The following is a 19305-nucleotide window of genomic DNA, read 5'->3' on the forward strand; positions in this document are numbered from 1 at the left end:
TGCCTTCACACAAGGTCTAGTGGATGGGGATTTCTTCCGATCGCTCATCCGAAAGCCGCCCCGGGACTATGATCACATGCTACACCGGGCGAACGAATACATCAACGTGGAAGAGGCACAAGCGGCTAGGAAGAAAGAAGCCCCAACCGAGCGGGCTCCGCCTGCCGAGCGTAAACAGCCTGTCGTTCATCAACCGCCCAGAGGACCGAGGGCCGAAGCCATCCGATCCACCCACGCCAGATCACACGTACAAGAGGTAGCTGCCGCTCGGCCCAAGCCAAAGAAAAGATGGACCCCGATGTTTTGCTCATTCCACCGGACGGATACACACAACACAAGGGATTGTCGAAGTCTTCCCTTCGTGGCTCATCCTGTTCCTCGGAATGTCGGACGACGGTCACCCTCAGTCGACAGGCGACAGAGAACACATGAAGCCGATCGGGCGCGAGCTGATAGGCCACAACAACAACAGACTCCTAATCGGCGTCGTTCTCTAAGGCAGGAGAATCGCCGAGCGTCCAGAGAAACGAGCCGGCGTCGTCTATAAACGTTAAAGAGACGAGCTCCGACGTTAAAGATCGAGAGACGAGCCGGCGTCTATAAACGTCCGAGCGAAAGGCCGACGAGCCCCGTTGTTAAAGATCGAGAGCCGCGCCGACCGGCTATAAATATCCGCGCCGTCGAGCTCCGACGTTAAAGAGCGAGAGACGAGCCGGCGTCTATAAACGTCCGAGCGGAAGGCCTTGCGAAAATCCAGCAAAAACCCCTTTGAGGCGAGGCGCGAAGCAAAAGATGGTTAATCGGAATTAAAAATGCGAGCAAGTGAACGAGCGTCGTCCGTGCGCCGAGCGGCTGCTTAGTCGCATGATGAAAGACATTAAAGACAATTCGCTTATCTGGCGTAGCGTGGTGCCGAGCGGAAGAGTTTTAAAGAACACTTAAAGTTGGGACGAGGGAAAAATTTCTTGCCAAAATAGAAAGTGAAAGGAACAGAAGATTATCTAATATGCAAGCCAAAAAAGTCATTACAGAGATAAGCGGGGCCGAACGGCGGGAATTCAAAAAAGTTTACAGAAACGCTCCTCACACATCAAAATCAAAAAGAGCGTTGGGGATAGTGTCCATCACGCTCGCTAGATCCTCAGGGGGGATGGTCAGCTCGGCAGACAGGTGGCCTTTGGTCTTCAGATAGCCCACCGCCGCCTTGATCGCCTCCTCGAAAGTGAGGGATATCTTGTCGGTAAACTTCTCTCCGAAGTTTTCCGAACGGAGGAACGCCTTCCTCACTTCATCCGAGCGGGCCGACTCCCCCTCTTGGTATTCCTTGAGCGCGGAGTGGGCGGCATCACTGGCAGCTTGAAGCTCCTTCAAGTCCCCATCAAATCTCTGGAGATCAGCCGAGCGGCTCTCCTTCTCGGTGGTCGGCGGGGCGTCCAAGTCTTTGATGCGTTGCTCCAGCCCCCGGATCTCCACCTTCATGCGGTCCATATCATTGATGGCTTGTTGCTTCCGAGTGGTCGCCGTCTTGATCTCCTTGTCTCGTTGTTTAATCATTGTTTCAAGCCGAACGACCTTGCTCGCCAGATCGGACACCCTTTTCCGCTCGGCATCCAGCAGTTTTTGGGACTTCTCCAGAGCGGCCGTCGACTGCCTGGCCTCCCCCGCTGCTTTCTGTTTCTTCAGTTCATCCTCCAGTTCGGCCAACCGATCGCTAATGGCGATCTGCTCCACCCAGTTCTGCTAGCAAACGTGGGCAGGTTAAAAACTTAATTCAAATATACGAAAAAAAAAGAGGGGGGAGAGCATACCCCGGTGGCTGACTGAAGGTTGCTGTCGCCGAGCTGCCCGGGAGTTAGCGTGGCTATTCGTCGCCGAGCATCCAACCAAGCTTGGGCGAGAGGGCCCGTCAGGGTGATCATCTGCTCAGGAAACACTGGCCGATCAGCAGCAGCCATGTACTCCTCCGAAGGAAGGCGCAGAACGGTTTTAAGTAAATTCTGCCGCTCGGCTCGCTCTGAGACGGCCCACCAGCAGACGAGGAGGGTAGCTCGCCTAAACGCCTGATACGACGCAAAGTTCTTGAAGGGATGGAAGACGGCACCTCCGAACTGGCCCTCGGAGAACCTTTTCCGCTCGGCATCCAGCAGTTTTTGGGACTTCTCCAGAGCGGCCGTCGACTGCCTGGCCTCCCCCGCTGCTTTCTGTTTCTTCATTTCATCCTCCAGTTCGGCCAACCGATCGCTAATGGCGATCTGCTCCACCCAGTTCTGCTAGCAAACGTGGGCAGGTTAAAAACTTAATTCAAATATACGAAAAAAAAAGGGGGAGAGCATACCCCGGTGGCTGACTGAAGGTTGCTGTCGCCGAGCTGCCCGGGAGTTAGCGTGGCTATTCGTCGCCGAGCATCCAACCAAGCTTGGGCGAGAGGGCCCGTCAGGGTGGTCATCTGCTCAGGAAACACTGGCCGATCAGCAGCAGCCATGTACTCCTCCGAAGGAAGGCGCAGAACGGTTTTAAGTAAATTCTGCCGCTCGGCTCGCTCTGAGACGGCCCACCAGCAGACGAGGAGGGTAGCTCGCCTAAACGCCTGATACGGCGCAAAGTTCTTGAAGGGATGGAAGACGGCACCTCCGAACTGGCCCTCGGAGAACCCTGAGGGTCGGGGTACTCTCGAGGGAAACCGTCCCAGACTGCATCGGTGCATCCGCGCCCTGCTCGGGTTGTGGCTCATCAAGTGTAGAGGCAGGGGCGGATTCCGGTCGTCGGCGTTTCCTAGTGCGTAGCGGCACATCATCGGCCGAACGGCCCTCCACCTCAGTTTCGGTAGGAGGTTCTATGTCGCCCGCGGCCTCATCATGAGGAGTTGGGGCGTCTGAGGCTTCGGGGACAGTTGGCATCCCCTCACCTTCTTCGCCTGCCGGATCAGCGAGAGCAAGGCCCCGTTCGGCGGCCTCCTTGTTCGTCACCGCCTCAATCTGAGCGGCCTTCAGTTTGAGCTTCTCGGTAGCTTTGGCGCGCCACATGACTTCAGCTGCAGAAGCAAAAAATAAATCAGTTAGAACAAAACAAATGGGAAGATAAGGAAACTTACTCATGCTGCAGGGCAGATCGGCTGTGGTAGAGGACAAGTCGAATATGTACATTACTCCCGGGAGGTGTAGCTTGTCAATATGATAGCGCTGGCCAACTAGCCGTTCGGCTGCATGAAGGTAGGCCGCGTCACCTCTAAATTTGCCGAGCTCCGGTTGCGATGGCATCGCCGTCTGCCACTTGGTGCGAAAAGTTGGCCGTTCGGGAAAACGTATATAGAAAAAATGCTCCTTCCAATGTTTGTTGGAGCTCGGCATATTATCGAAAAGGACGAAGCCTATCCTAAACTGGAAAACAAAAGTGCCCCACTCGGCTTGCTTGGGATAGTAGAAGTAGTGGAAGATTTTTGGGGTTAAGGGAACGCCGTTCAGTTTGAACAAAACTATCACTCCGCTCAGCAACCTAATAGAGTTGGGAACTACCTGGCCGAGCGGAATGCGGAAATAATTGCAAACTTCTAAGAAAAACTTGTGGGGTGGAAAACGTAGGCCGGCCAGAAATTGGTCCCGAAAGAAAACAACAGTGCCGGGCGGCGGATCGTGAGGCCGATCGGACGGTGTGGCTAACACTATTTGGTGGTCGATCGGTAGGTCATATGCTCGAGTGAGGCGCAAGGCGCCTTCCTCGTCGAACCGGCTTTCCATGTTCGAGTACCAAAGACCCGGAGTACCGCCGGTCGACTGCGAGGTACTGGTCATGATCGAAAGGCCAGAATGCGGGATAGAAGAGGAGGGTTCAAGCAATGGAGGAAAACCGACTGAAAAAGATGATTAACAGAAAGAAGAAAGCGTCGGGAGCGAGAAAAAGGTCTTACAAGCGAGGAAGATGATCGGAAGAAGCCGTATGGTCGTCGGAAAGCCTGAGCACAAGGTCGCCGGCGAAAGGAGGAACGACAGGGGTCTGGAAACGAAGAGGGCGAAATGCGGCGGAAATGGAGTCAAGGGCTTTATATTGTCGCCCGGGAGCGATCTCCACCGTCCGATCCAGGTCGTTGATATCGAGGTTGTCATCTAGCCGTCCATTTCAAACGGCAGCTGTCCCATCGGAAGTGGCGCAACCGCCATACGCTGACAAATGCACGATCGCCACGTGTCAGCCGGTTACTAGTCGCATTTAATGAGCTCCCCTTACCGTGCGCAGAACACGTGATGGGTAGCATGGGAGAACAACGGGCGTGGATTCCAAGAAAACACAAGGCATGGACAAAATATCGCCGAACGGACAGATACCGCCGCACGGATAAGCATCCTTATGCCTGGCCGAGCGGCCTAATGCAATGATCATTGCTCAGGCAGATCGGCAGTCCAGTCAGTCGGACTTTGCCTCCTTCGACTAGACTCGAGAGGAAGGCAAGTGATCCGGCGGTAAGAATCCGGAACCCCAAAAGGAGGGGTCAACGCCACGGGGAGGTCAAAGGGTCCAGTGGCTCGCCGGAAAGGGACGAGCTGACCGGACTCGGAAGAAAGGGAAATCTGATAGTAAAAGGCACCCTGGTAGGGACCAGGGTTCCGACGCTCAAATGAAGCAGTACATAATGACCGAGCGGAAGGACGTGCCTCCCGGCCGGCGCAAGGAATTAAGGTCGTCCGGACGACGTTCTTCGCCAGCCCGGCCGGCCGGACGTTCCGGTCAGGCGGTGGGTAAAATACGGGAACATCTTCTGACAGTCGTCAAGTCGTATGGCTACGCCATACTCCTAGTCTGACAACGGGGGGTCCTGTTGTCCCATCGAAGAACATGCTCGGACTGTAGCAGTATGGTGTCAGGTAAGCTCTCTGACAAGTGCATACCGGGGTATGGGTTGCAGACACGTATGCACCTCGGTGGACGTTCATTAGTTCCTTCTCCGTCCAATATAAAGAGCCTATTATTCCGCCAAAGGTACGCATAATACAAGCTTGGCAGCCACTTTTTCCACCACTTACCTGACTTGAGCGTCGGAGGGTCGCCGCCGGGAATCCCTTCCCGGCTCGACTTTGGTGCAGGATCGCCGGAGCTTCGTTTGACCAGCCGGAGATCCACTCCATCCAGCCGGAGATCCACTCCATCCAGCCGGAGATCCACTCCATCGACTAGGAGCGCGCCACGTGCCCAGCGTCCTTTGGTTCAGCGATTCGGACAGGATCAACTACTATATTGACAAGTTTTCTATAAATTATATACTAAAAAAAAGGTAAAAAAAAGTTATTTAGAGTGTCAAAGTAGCTACTATAATGTTGTACCAGCTAGCTGTGGAAGTAGCTACTACAACATTGTAGCTGCTACATGTGGAATTAGTTACTACAACATTGTAGTAGCTAACCGTCGAATTAGTTGCTACAACATTGTAGCAACCACTTGTCAATGTAACTGCTACAATATTGTAGCAGCTAATATTCTAAGTAGTTGTTACAACATTGTAGCAGCTAACATTCTAAGTAGTTGATATAATGTTGTAACGAGTATATTAATTAACAGTTTAACAACCGACTGACGTCCAATAAAGACAATATATCTTTTTCTCTATATTAATTAAATAGATCATTTAAAATTATGCATAAACAGTATATGTTGGGAATAGAGGGATTACAACTTACAATAAAACGATTTACCAAGTAGTCTATCAAGTGGTTGCAGCCATTGTAGCTGGCGTCAGCCTTGTATATTATAGCATAAACCCTTCTAATATATATTAGGATCATAGTCGGGAATTACAACTTAAAATGAAATGAATTACCATTGGTTATGAAATGTGGGAATTGATGTTTGCAAGTTCCCTGCAAAATATATAAGCAAAAACTGGCAAGAAAGCAACTAGAGCTTGTATGTTGCAGGATATATCAAAGCTAAAAAATTTGAACAGAGCTGAAAAACAAACAGTGGAATGGAAATGCTTACGATTGAGAATGGAGAGGGGTGCCTTCAAAACCAACGTTGGCTTTGTGTTCGACGCACAGTTTGGGTAGTTTCAGCCAGCTTGAGAACAAGCTTCAGCCATCAGCTATGTGCTCGGAAGGAGTGAGCTATGACGGAAGACGACGGCGAAGGAATAGGCGAGAGTGAGAGATAGAGCAAGGGAAATTATTTTTGAGAAAATTTTTTCACCGTCGTTTTAAATAAATGGCGGAAGAGGAAAGAGAATAAAAAAAATATTTTTTTCTAAAGAAATCGAGCTGGCATGCAACATATGCACATCGCTTATGATCGTGCCACACGTCCAGTAGCATATCATTTCTGTGTACATTTATAGGGGGTGCAATAATAAAGTATTCAGAAGAATAATTGTGAGGAGAAGGTTCAAATCCAATAAAGACGAATACTCTAAAAGTTATTTTTTTGAATGCATTATACTTTAAATTTACTCAGTAGACAGATTAAAAGAAAAGTTGTCTAGCTATTATTAAATATTATCATATTTCATTCTCGAGGAGAGTAGTATAATAGTAAAATATTCAAAGGATTAATTAAGAGGATCAAAATTTAAGCTCTACTAAGTTTGAATATTCTTAGTATGCATAAATTGTATTTTAAATTTATCCGGTAGAAAAACTAAAGAGAAAGACTCTGTAACTAATATATAAAAAAGAAGTCTCTTTAAATACTTTTGACAAAAAAAATGGAGAAAAAGACATCATGAGTATAATTTTAATATATCTTATTTCATTGTATATCATTCTTAGTCATTGGTAACACTTAGTCAGACGTGTTTTCAATGTCGAATAATATTATTTGAAAATATTAAGAGTGACATGGACATTTTCACAGTCAAATAACAATAAAATTGTTGTCATAGTGATTTAATCTGTTTGCACATAGTATAAGTGTTCAGACCTTGGAGAAGACATTTGGAGCTTATTTGTACATTTTTTCCTAAATTCTAATAAATATTTTTATTTTTTTCAAAGGGATAAATATTTTACAATGTAAAAGATGATGACACGTATTTTATTTTATTTTAATTTTCACAGTCAAAGGTGTTCATATTACGTTAGAGGTGAACTATATATATATATATATATTTTATAAAACGAATTAAACTATTGATTTGAAAGTTAAATTATTTCTGATAGTGTCATTATACAAATTTAAACCTCGACAATTTATATAAAGGGGGTTATCGGTACCCCTCAATTAAAATAATAATAAATTCCTTATAAAAATAAATAAATTCCAGTCAAATAATTGATTAAAAATAAGTAAATTAACAAACGTGACAAAGAGTAGAAAGAGTGCAACAAGCAAAACCCCCTAATTTCTTGTTCTCGAGGCAGACAAATTAGACTTTTGAGTTGCATCTCAATGGGAATTCCAACCCTAGTTTTTAATTTACTTTTCACCATCTAAAAGCTTGACCATGACTTGTCAAGATAAGTGCACAAATTTCTTAGCAACTCTTTTTCAAGTTTAGGGTAAGAATTGGAACGCTTACTTCGACGATGAAGCAATACGAAAATTTATAGTATATTTAGTATAAAAGAAGAAATATACAAGCAATATAATAGATAAGGAATAAATTAGTTATTCCAATGCAATAAAAATAATAAATAATAATGAAGCTTCAAGTATAATTCTTAAAGGGTGCAACTAGATTTATTTTGTTATTTTTCTTCGAAATCATTTGTTCTAGTTTGTAGATATGCAAAAGATCATGTCATGTATGTCATACGATGACAAATACCATATAAGAGTTGCATATCTTGAGGACCATAAATGTCCCATGATTCTAGAGTCCTCTAGAAGCTACTAATATAATTTCCTGTATCACTCGATAATATGTGGCATTATAGTCTTATCTTGAGAAGTTTACAATTTGGACTTTGTTGCACATTGAAAATTCTACCAATTCGTTTTTTTCCTGATCACATTTCCACATTATTGCCAAATGTTTGCCCCAACACTCAATCTACATATTCTATCCTCACAAGATCTATATAAAGAGGGGGTTACTCCCCCTCAACACATTATCCCTTTCTCTTTCTGCTTCTTAGTATTATTCCCTACCAAAATGGTTGTCGGTTCTTGCATCGACGAGATCACCGTCAACGTTTCCAACTCAAGGCTTTGGAAGGGAGCGGTTTGCGATGCACATATTTTGTACCCTAAGCTCTTGCCTGACTTTTTCGCCAAAGGCGAACGTGTTGGAGAAGGAGTTGGCTCTATTAACATTCTTCACTTTGCTCCAGGTCTATAGCTGTTTTATTTTACCAAAAAGTAGGCGAATAGCCTACCAAAATCACATTAAGTAAAAATTGTTTATATGTAGAAAATCAATTTGTTCCTACTATATCTGTTATTGATTATACATGCTAAAATATTCTTTTCATTTTGTGCACAAAAAATTGCAGCTTCCAAAATGCCAATAGGAAGTGTCAACAAGACCAAGGTAGAGATATTCGATGAGGCAACATACTCGACTAAGTATTCGGTCATCGAAGGAGGCTTTGTTGGCGTGTATTTTAAATCGGTTAGCTATGAGAGCATATTTGAAGCAACGGGCCCCAACACTTGCGTTGCAAAGGTCAAGACCGTGTATGAAACACTCGAAGATAAGCCTCCTAGCGAAGAAGAGTTAAAAGGCATTAGAGATGGATCAACCCAAGTGCTAAAGGCCGTCGAAGCATATTTGATTGCCAACCCCGATGTCTATGCATAAATTCCTATGTTTTGCATCCAACATTACTTGTTTTCCATCCTCGACTTACTTGATAAGTCTATATCTATCGTGCATCCAATAGTTGTGTGTCGTTAATAAAGGATGGTTTATAAAGAATGCATCAATAAAGGATGATGTTTGCCCACTCGTTCGTGTAGAGAGATGGTGCACGATTTTTCATCTTTTTGTCTCGTACATTGTATTAATTGCTATAAAAATGATGGGAGATTTTCCTTATAAATGGAACCTATATTACATATACATTTGGTGAGTTGAAATGGTTTTGACAAAGAAAATATGTGTTGATCCTATCTAAAAATTGAAGAGGATGATACACTGAGTAGGTGTTGGGTTTTTCTGGCCGTAAAAATCGCTTTTTGCGTTGCGAAAACTCCGAAATTCCCATGCCACGGATCCGTGCGAAGATTAAAATTTCATAAAACTTCGAGTATGAGTTTTCTAACCTAGATCTAAACTAGATCTACAAAGGAGAAGAGCTTTACCCTTGATGCAAAGCCCTTTGCTTAATCCCGCTCGTCCAAAGTTCGCCGGATCTCGAGAGTGTCAAAGTAGACACTCCTCTATGTGTATCCACACAAGCAAGAGATGGAGAGACCAAACAAAAGGTGTGCTAGCACCTTTTTAAGGTTCGGCCAAGGGAGGAGAGGGAGAGAAGAGAAGAGCTTGAGGAAGAAGATGACTTGAATGAAAAATCAATTCAAGCTTATAACTCCACAAAAGTGGCCGGCCACCTTCAAGTGAGTGGTTATATACTCCATGGAATTCAAGAGTCAAAAACTCTTGATCTCCCTCATGAGGTGGCACACCATGAAGTGGTCTTGATGATGTGGCACATCATTATAAGCCTACTTAATGTCAACTCACCAATGAGGTGACAAATGGTCAAGTCAAACTTGACCCTTCATCTTTCTCTCAAGTCAAGTCAAACTTGACCACTTCTCTCTCTTGGTTGATCTAATCTAACAATTGATTCAAGTCAATTTTAATTTAATGAATCTCTATTCATTGAATTAAATTAATTAAATGAGTCTAAGTCCAAATTAGACTCACTTAACACATGAACCAAATTGAGTCCAACTCAATTAGCTCAATTTGGATTACTCTTAATCCAATTTGATTCATCACATTAGCCAAATCCTTTAGGTTCATCAAATGAACCTAATCTCCATCTAATTGCCCTATGTGTGTGACCTTATAGGTTCTTATAACGTTGGCAATACTCCTAAACTCATTTAGAAGCATAAGTAATGAGTGGTATCTAGCAACACATCATTACTACCCAAGTTATAAGAATGTTGAGATCCAATATCACCTTGTGACTACTAATTGTGACTCCTCACAATATATGACATTGTCCTTCTATCCTAGACATCTAGATTGATCAATATGAGGCATAGACCGTGTCATCCTCTAATCAATCTAAATCTTGAATCCCAAGTAGACTCACTCAATCAAATGAGCTTAATATATCATATTGACTCATTTGGGCATGACCATGCACTTAGTAGTCTCACTCTATCAAGAATATCGATGTCACTCCCGTCATATAGGAGGGATAGATCCCATCTACATCACTCACATCCCTCCGCATAATTTGTTACATACCCAATAATCGCCTTTATAGTCCACCCAATTACGGGTGACATTTGACGAAGCCAAAGTACGTAACTCCTTATGTAGGGAACCATGGTGACTTTAGGTCCAAGGACTAGTAGTCATACTAATAGCCACATGAGAAAGTATATGACACTCATATAACGATCCATGATACTTTTTCATGGCGAGTCATTCAGTATACATTCTCCAATGCATACCCATGTGTCAACTTGATATCTCCATATCCATGACTTGTGAGATCAAGTCATCGAGTTGACCTACATGCTAGTCTCGTCGCATTAACATTGTCCCTGAATGTTAATACTTGACTAGGAATGATTAAGAGTAGTGTTCTCTATATCATCTCACTATCGATTCAACCAATCGATTGATATAGGTAAGAACCTTCTACTCAAGGACGCTATTATACTTAGTTATTTGGCACCAATACAAGTAAGTATAATAACCAAAACAAATGTCTTTATTTATATACAAGAATATGATACAACGAGTCCATACAACAATCATCAAATGATTGGCTCTAGTGCTCTAACTAACAATCTCCCACTAGCACTAGTGTCAATCAGTGTAGGCTTTAAGGTCTAATGACCTAGTGTGACCATCATGCTATCTTTGTGCCAAAGCCTTGGTCAAGGGATCTGCGATATTAGCCTTTGTGGGTACTATGCAAATCTTCACATTTCCTCTCTCGATAATCTCTCGAATGAGATGGAAGCGTCGTAGTATGTGTTTGGTCCGCTGGTGTGAGTGAGGTTCCTTAGCATGTGCTATTGCTCCATTGTTGTCATAATAGAGCTCTCTGGGATCAACTATGCTAGGAACCACCCCAAGCTCGGCAATGAACTTGTGGATCCAAACTGCCTCCTTTGCTGCTTCTGATGCAGCAATATACTCGGCCTCTGTCGTAGAATCAGCTACTGTGTCCTGTTTTGAACTCTTCCAGCTCACAACACCATAATTTATGCAAAATACGAATCCTGACTGCGATCGATAATCATCCTGGTCGGTCTGGAAGCTGGCATCACTGTAACCTTTTAAAGCTAGCTCATCATCGCCTCCAAATATCAAGAAATATTCTTTAGTCCTTCTTAAGTACATAAGAATATTCTTAACCGCTATCCAGTGACTTTCACCTGCATTTGACTGGTATCTGCTCGTCATGCTCAAGGCATACGAGACATCAGGATGAGTGCATAACATGACGTACATGATAGATCCTATGGTTGAGGCATAAGGGATCTGATCCATGCGGTCTCTCTCCTCTCTAGAAGAGGGACCTTGAGTCTTCAAAAGATTCACACCATGTGACATCGGCAGAAATCCCTTCTTGAAGTTCTGCATGGTAAACCGAAGGAGTACCTTGTCAATATATGTACTCTGACTTAGGCCAAGCAACCGCTTAGATCTATCTCTATAGATCTGTATGCCTAGAATGCGGGATGTTTCACCTAAGTCCTTCATTAAGAAACAAGTCCCTATCCAAGTCTTAACAGACTGTAGCAAAGGGATGTATTTCCCAATAAGTAGTATGTCATCCACATACAATATAAGGAAGACAACTGTGCTCCCAACAACCTTCTTGTAGACACAAGGTTCATCTTCATTCTTGATAAAACCAAACTGTTTGATTGCATCATCGAATCGAAGATTCCAGCTCCGAGAAGCTCGCTTTAGTCCATAAATGGACCTATGCAGCTTGCATACTCTGCTAGTATGCTGTGGATCTAAAAAACCCTCAGGTTATGTCATGTACATATCCTCGAGAAGGTTTCCATTCAGAAATGCGATTTTGACATCCATCTGCCAGATCTCATAATCGTGGTACGCTGCAATAGCAAGCATGATCTGAATGGATTTAAACATCGCTGCTAGAGAAAATGTTTCATCATAGTCAATACCATGAATTTGCTTGAAATCTTTAGCTACCAAGTGACCCTTATAAATAAGTCCATCCATGTCAGTCTTTCTCTTAAAGACCCACTTACACCCAATGGGTTTGACCCCTTCAGGTGGATCAACCAAAGTCCATACTTTGTTAGTGTACATGGATTCCATCTCGGATCTCATGACCTCTAGCCATTTCTCGGAATCTAGTCTCATCACAGCTTCCTGATAGGAGGTAGGCTCATCCTCAATGAGCACAACATCATCATGGTCAGACAAGAGAAATGAGTATTTCTCAGGCTGACGACGTACCCTATCAGATCTGCGAAGAGGTAGGTCTACTTGAATTGGTTGTGCTTCCTCAACACCTTGTGGAACAACATCATCCACAACACTTTGTGGTTCCAGTTCAACTTCCATCGAGGCTTCAATGCTATGGTCCACATCTTGAACTTCTTCAAGATCAAACGTACTCCCACTGGTCTTTCTAGAAACAAAGTCCCTTTCTAGAAATACCCCAGTCTTAGCCACAACTACCTTGTGTTGACTGGGAATGTAGAAGTAATATCCCTTCGTTTCCTTGGGATATCCAATGAAATAGCACTTGTCGGATTTGGGTCCCAGTTTGTCCGAGACTTGACGTAGAACGTAAGCCTCACAACCCCAAATCCTCAAAAAAGACACCTGGGCATCTCTCCCAGTCCATATCCTCACTATGTGCAAAATGACTTTTTACTTCGTTGATTACCTGAAGTAAAAGACCTGTTTTTACCGAAGTAGACACGCGTGAAGTAAAAAGATTTATTTTACTTCGGATACACTCCGAAGTTGTAGGCCCAGAAAAACGAAGTCGTATTGGGTGTCAGGTTCGGACATATTACGAAGTAAAAAGTGCATTTAACTTCGTCGGTTTTTAAAAACACTGAAGTAATTAATCTTTTTCGACTTCATCGTTTAATATTTGTTGTGAAGTAATATACCTACTTTAACTTTAGTTAAAAATGAAGTAATGGATTACTTTTACTTCGACATATATCGTTAATTCCTGAAGTAATTATCGATTAAATTACATTTAGCTTCGTTCTGGATCGAAGTAATAGATAGATACTACTTCAAAATTTTTGGTAATAACCGAACTAGTTGATACTATTTTACAGCAACAAATTGTATTGCTTCGAAGTTATAAGTAGATTTTACTTCGGATTTTATGAATAAAGTGAAGTATTTTTTCTCTTTTTACTTCATTATTTTTAGACTTCAGTAATTTTGAGCATCACAAAAGGTAACTTCATAAGCCTTGATCAAAATAAGCCATGATTTCAGCATATGCTTATACAAAACAAATCTCCCTAAATATGGTCAAAATAAGCCATAAAAAACTAAAAACATGTACTGGTTCATTCACACAACCTGCAATTCACTTTAAGAACGAGTACACAAATTCACTTCATTCAATTCTCACTTCATCATATTGTGTCTGCATATAGTACTGGTTCTTCACACAACCTGCAAACTGCAATTTAGAAAGAACCATCATGTTATGTTTTGTAACTGAAAACTTTAAATCAAAACACAGTAAGTTGACAAAAAAATCATGAATTAAATTAACAAAAGCATGATAAGACAAATAAATATGTATTTTTATATACACTCTTATAGTAACAATTTTGTTCGAATTATAACATGTGGGTCACAGAAGCCTAAATAAATTTGGGCCTTACATGCTCATTATTTTACTGGACTAAAAGTTGAGGCATTGTCTATCACAAAAGAATATTTTTAAAAAAATATGCCTGAAGTAAGCTCAGGTTGTGTGAAGTCCAGCAACACTTGAAGTAAGCTAACTGGAGACCAGCAATACTTGAAGTAAGCTAACTGAAGTAAGCATTATCTATCACAAAAGATAATTTTTGGAATCCTAAAAAAATCTGCCTAAATAAGCTCAGGTTGTGTGAAGCTCAGGTTGCTTAACATATCTGTAGCTAATTTTTGCAAAAAATCTGTTATGTTTTATAGGCAATTTCTGGAATCCTAAAAATCAAAGAGAAGTATAACCCAGCAACTTGGATGCTTGAAGTAAGCTCAGTGGCTACAGAAGCCCAATTTGGAATGGATTTTGCAGAATACTCACCCCCCCCCCCCCCCCCCCCACACACACAATATTACTAAGCACACACACACCCACCCCATTACTAAGCACATACACACTTTGTATAGACAAATAACTCAAAAAAAATGTACCCCTATTCACCTTTCCCCTCTTCCCACAGGAAAGTACGCATGTTAGCCCCAAATCAGTTACTAATTTCCCCCAGCTACTAATAGAACTATGCATAACATAGTTTTGTATAAAACCATAAACAGGGTGTCATCTAAGGGCGAGGAAAAAAAAGAAGGAAAGAAGCCATATCAAAGCATGAGAAGAAAGCAGTAGCAGGGCGTGAACAATTTGATTCAGTGTGCAACACTATATCGATTTGATTCAGTATGTGCATTCCTGTTCAAAATGGAAGAAATTCACACACCTTCCTCTCCAACTGTAGATCCTCATATTCAACAATCTCTTTCATGTACCGCATGACACAATATCCACATTCAACACAACCTTGTTGTTTTAGATTACCCTAATGAATCAAAGTTAATGCAAAGTGAAAAACCAAATATATAAGAACCAGAAATGCATGTTTTCAATAAGACATACCGTTAACTATTTGAAAGTTGGTCGTTTTGGATTACCCCTCATACAAAGGTACGTCCTCACTCCACTACATTGTAAAAATAGAACTTATTTCATTTCATATTTGCTAATCAATCTATTCACAATCTACATAATCTAAAACATACTTGCACACTATAGTTTTCCAAGCATTATCTCGGTTCCTATTACCCATTGAGTCCAACAAATAGATTATATCTTTGTCCTCGTTTATAACGGTCAAGATCCAGTGGTACCTACACGATTGTCAATATATAGCTAAGCTACTATGTATTAGGAATTGAGCAGGGATTAAAAATATACCTAGTGTTGTATGGGATAAGGCATATGCTGTCTCCGTTTGATGCTTTCAACTGATTAGCAATGTGTTGTGAAGAGGTACTGCCATCTTGAGCGGCTGGTATTTTGTTGGGATCCACAAACGACACATACTCAGCCCTGTTTGTTTCCTTCAAGTACTTGTACAAGTAACTGCATTCAAGTAATAAAAAACATGGTTACTTAAGATATGAACTCATGCAAAGAGAAGAATTGTATATAAGACATAACTTACCCCATGTAAACCAAAATTTGCTTGGACCCTATCTCTTTCATTTCCATACAACGCATGACATCCTCTCTCAACAACGATGTACTCACATTACGTCCAAACATAGCTTCATCAAATTTGATAGGAATGGTCTCCTCCTCAGTCATCAGTCTAACAACATAAGAATACAAAAACTTGCATGGCATTGGTAGAGCACTTTCAACTTCCTTGAATTTATTTTTCTCATCAGGAACCTCCAAAATAGCAAATGATGGTGTAGGTTTCTCCTTTTTCTGCAATTTTAAATAATTGTAGCAAAATATATAACTATAGCAACAGAAAAGTGAACTGAAAATACCTTTATCGTCGGAAATGTCACCAACTCTTTTGGCCAGCCAACCACAGTTCCAACAGCATCTACCATTACTGTTGGTCCCGACTTAAGTGGAATTAGAAGCTCCGCTTCCTCCTGTAAAACAACATCAACAGACACCTTTAAGTTTCCTTCCCCAAGTGGAGCATTGTGCAGCATAACATTTGGGCCTCCGTCATATACTATCGTGCCATATGCCACCACATTCCCCTTATTCTTCAGAGCCAAATGACATTTTTTCCCCTGAACAATAAGATATTATGTTTTAATATCTAAAGCTAGGAAACAAATTTAATGTACCAAATATAATATAAAACCTCATTTAATGAACTGCCACATTCAAAAACTTCCACATCATATTCCAATCTTTGAACTGCCATGTGCGATGACTTGTTAGATGCTACACGTTCAGAAACTCGATCACTAGTTTTTGGCATAAATCGAGCAAGAAGAGCCTTGAGTTTTTCAACTTCAGCTTTCAAACTCTTTGTTTCCTCCGCTTGCTCTTTGAAGTTTTTAGCCAAATCCTTTGACACCAACTCCCTCTTCTTCCTTGGAGTTTTGAAGTAGACTTGGGGCTTCACAAATCCCCCTACACCTCTAACCCTGTCGTAATGTTCTTGGCTCCCTAATGCAGTAATTAATACGTCATTGCTTCCAGAAGATATGAACTCTCCCCTCTTTTTCTTGTCCAACAAATCATCCTAAAAATATGGAGGTAACATTAAATATCCAATGAAGACACTTTTTTCACATATTATGAATGAACTTGAAATAAAACTAAAATAATACAATTTTTTCAGCAACTTCAGCAGTCTCTGTATTTGTGATGTTTCGGGATTTGTCCTTGCGGGCCTTACACCAAAGTAATGACCTATCAACTTCCTCATCCTCCCTGAATATTTTTCTCTGCCTCTACAATTCCAAAAAACGATCATTTAAAACATGACGTACTACATGAAAAGGATAATATAATGTTCCATGGATTACCAATTCAGTCTCCAAGCCAATGTAACCCTTGCGAGACATTTTGTGATGATACTTGCAATGGCTCGTCCGTTCCTTTTGTTTTTCATGAGTGACCTATATCACGTAAAAAAAAAAAATTTATAGAAGAATTGCTAGAATTTAAAAACAATAGGATGGAGTATGATGAACTTATTATATATATTCCTGATGTACATGAAATTATTATATATATTCCTGCTGTACAGAACTTCATTTTGTTAATTAAATGCCCTAAATGTTTTAAATCTTGGTGCATATAATAATTTAAATATAACATGATAATATCATCAAGTACCTCCCAAGATGGATGTAGCCTCTCATCGACAAAAGCTTTCCAAATTGCAGATGGGATCTGATACTGCTTCGGTGGTGACCTCAGTTTTTCAGAATTATCTCTATATGGCCAGACAAACCTACTGTTGAGTTTGTTTTTGAAGTCTCTCCATTTCTGGCCTGCTGAACTCATCACTGCCGCCTCGCTTTGAGGTGCTAAGTCGAAGACATTATGTAACACACAATAGTAATTGCTATCAGTTTGTATATTGAAAAAATAAAGCTAAACATCTATATACAGTTTGTAATGTGACAAGTCAACTTAAGAGGACGAAAAAGGCAAGGATGTAAGGCCAAACAGATGCGCACGACCTATTTGGCATCTTCATGAACTAGAATGGAACCCAAAGGCAATTTATCTATCTAAGATAATTCAATAAAAAGCAGTTCACCTACAAAATGACCACTTGGATATGATTTTGAGACTGAAACAATAATACGTAACCGACATTCTTATAGATAACTGGGGTTAATAAATGAGATCGACACTTTGAGCTCAAAAGAAAGATCTTTGGATAGACAAACCGTTGGGGCCGAGAGAGGTGCGTGTAATGTCAGAGAGCTGCTTGCATGCGTCGATGTTCTTGAGCACGGCCTCATCGAGACCAGAGAGGTGCTTGTGCCCTTCCTTGAGCATCGCCTGAATGCCATAAGCCTGCAACCCGAACGACATCTCGCCAAACCCTGGACGAACGACGAGAGACAACCAAGAAGAAAGGAGAAGAAGCGAGAACGAGTCGAGATCTCGGTCTCGAAGCCTCTAGAAGAAAAGGAGACGATCCAAGTATCCAATTGAAACCTTTTAGCAAAACCACCCAAAACCCTAGGTTCACTTGAACCGCACGACCGACGCGAGCGTGCGTTGCACGTGTGGGTAAAGTCGACCAAGCGACTCGACTCGAGTCAAGCCTCTGTTTTAGTCACTAAAGCAAAGCTCCACACAAATATCATCTTAGTTATTTTTTAAGATAGTCACAGTCTTAATCGAACGGTTCTAAATCGAATCATATCTCATTAATGGCAAACATTACTAGCGTACCAACTGAAACCTTTCATTAATGATAATTGAATTAAATATTTAATCCTGAAGAATAGCACAAACTGTAATTACAAATTGTACATCCTTGTCTTTGTTGGAAGAATAACACCAAACCTACAACAAATTGGAGACCGTCTAAAACATGATTTTGCAAAATAAAGGAGGAGAAAAAGAAGAAGAATAAGAAAAATAAATCGAAGGAAAGAAACCTGGACCTCAGCCTTCCGCCAGCTCTGTCAAATTGAAAACATACGGTATATCTGTTAGCTAGAGCCCTAGAGCCAATCATTTGATGATTGTATTATGGACTTATTGTATCATATTTTTATATTAATAAAGGCATTTGTTTGGTTATTAAACTTACTTGTATTGGTGCCAAATAAACTAAGTATAATAACGTCCTTGAGTAGAAGGTTCTTACCTATATCAATCGATTGGTTGAATCGATAGCGAGATGATATAGGGAACACTACTCTTAATCATTCCTAGTCGAGTATTAACATTCAGGTACAACGTTAATGAAATAAGACTAGCATGTAGGTCAACTCGATGACTTGATCTCACAAGTCATGGATATAGAGATATCAGGTTGACACATGGGTATATATTAGAGAATGTATACTGAATGACCCGCCATGAGAAAGTATCATGGATCGTTATATGAGTGTCATATACTTTCTCATGTGGCTATTAGTATGACTACTAGTCCTTAGACCTGAAGTCACCATATATCCCTACATAAGGAGTTATGTACTTTGGTTTCGTCAAACGTCACCCGTAACTGGGTCGACTATAAAGGCGATTACTGGGTATATAACAAATTATGCAGAGGGATGTGAGTGATGTAGATGGGATCTATCCCTCCTATATGACGGGAGAGACATCGGTATTCTTGATAGAGTGAGACCACAAAGTGCATGGCCATGCCCAAATGAGTCAATATAGGATATTGAGCTCATTTGATTTAGTGAGTCTACTTGGAGTTCAAGATTTAGATTGGTCAGAGGATGACACGGTCTATGTCTCACATTGACCAATCTAGATGTCTAGGATAGAAGGACAC

General features: G+C 41.6%; 1 protein-coding gene and 1 long non-coding RNA gene across 2 annotated transcripts; one reads left to right on the forward strand and one right to left on the reverse strand.

Annotated features, from left to right (window-relative positions):
• Window positions 1-8023: 8023 nt before the first annotated feature.
• On the forward strand, window positions 8024-8983 carry LOC121990150 (pathogenesis-related protein STH-2-like). Its single transcript, XM_042544360.1, has 2 exons — window positions 8024-8252; window positions 8415-8983. The coding sequence occupies exons 1-2, from the start codon at window positions 8075-8077 to the stop codon at window positions 8720-8722; spliced, it is 486 nt and encodes a 161-aa protein (XP_042400294.1). The 5' UTR covers window positions 8024-8074; the 3' UTR covers window positions 8723-8983.
• Window positions 8984-16729: 7746 nt separating this feature from the next.
• LOC121990151 lies at window positions 16730-17233 on the reverse strand. Its single transcript, XR_006114481.1, has 3 exons — window positions 17166-17233; window positions 16853-16945; window positions 16730-16777 (listed from the first exon to the last, which is right to left on the reverse strand). It is a non-coding gene; the product is annotated as an uncharacterized LOC121990151 (long non-coding RNA).
• Between the last annotated feature and the right edge of the window lie 2072 nt (window positions 17234-19305).

Source organism: Zingiber officinale, chromosome 6B (assembly GCF_018446385.1).
Source record: "Zingiber officinale cultivar Zhangliang chromosome 6B, Zo_v1.1, whole genome shotgun sequence".
In the NCBI taxonomy this organism is placed as follows: Eukaryota; Viridiplantae; Streptophyta; class Magnoliopsida; order Zingiberales; family Zingiberaceae; genus Zingiber; species Zingiber officinale.

What these genes read in the sequence shown, in the direction of transcription:
- LOC121990150 (XM_042544360.1), top strand. Translation starts at nt 8,075, where the DNA reads ATGGTTGTCGGTTCTTGCATCGACGAGATCACCGTCAACGTTTCCAAC. An exon ending in CATTCTTCACTTTGCTCCAG is followed by an intron (nt 8,253 to 8,414) that starts GTCTATAGCTGT and finishes AAAAAATTGCAG; the next exon opens with CTTCCAAAATGCCAATAGGA.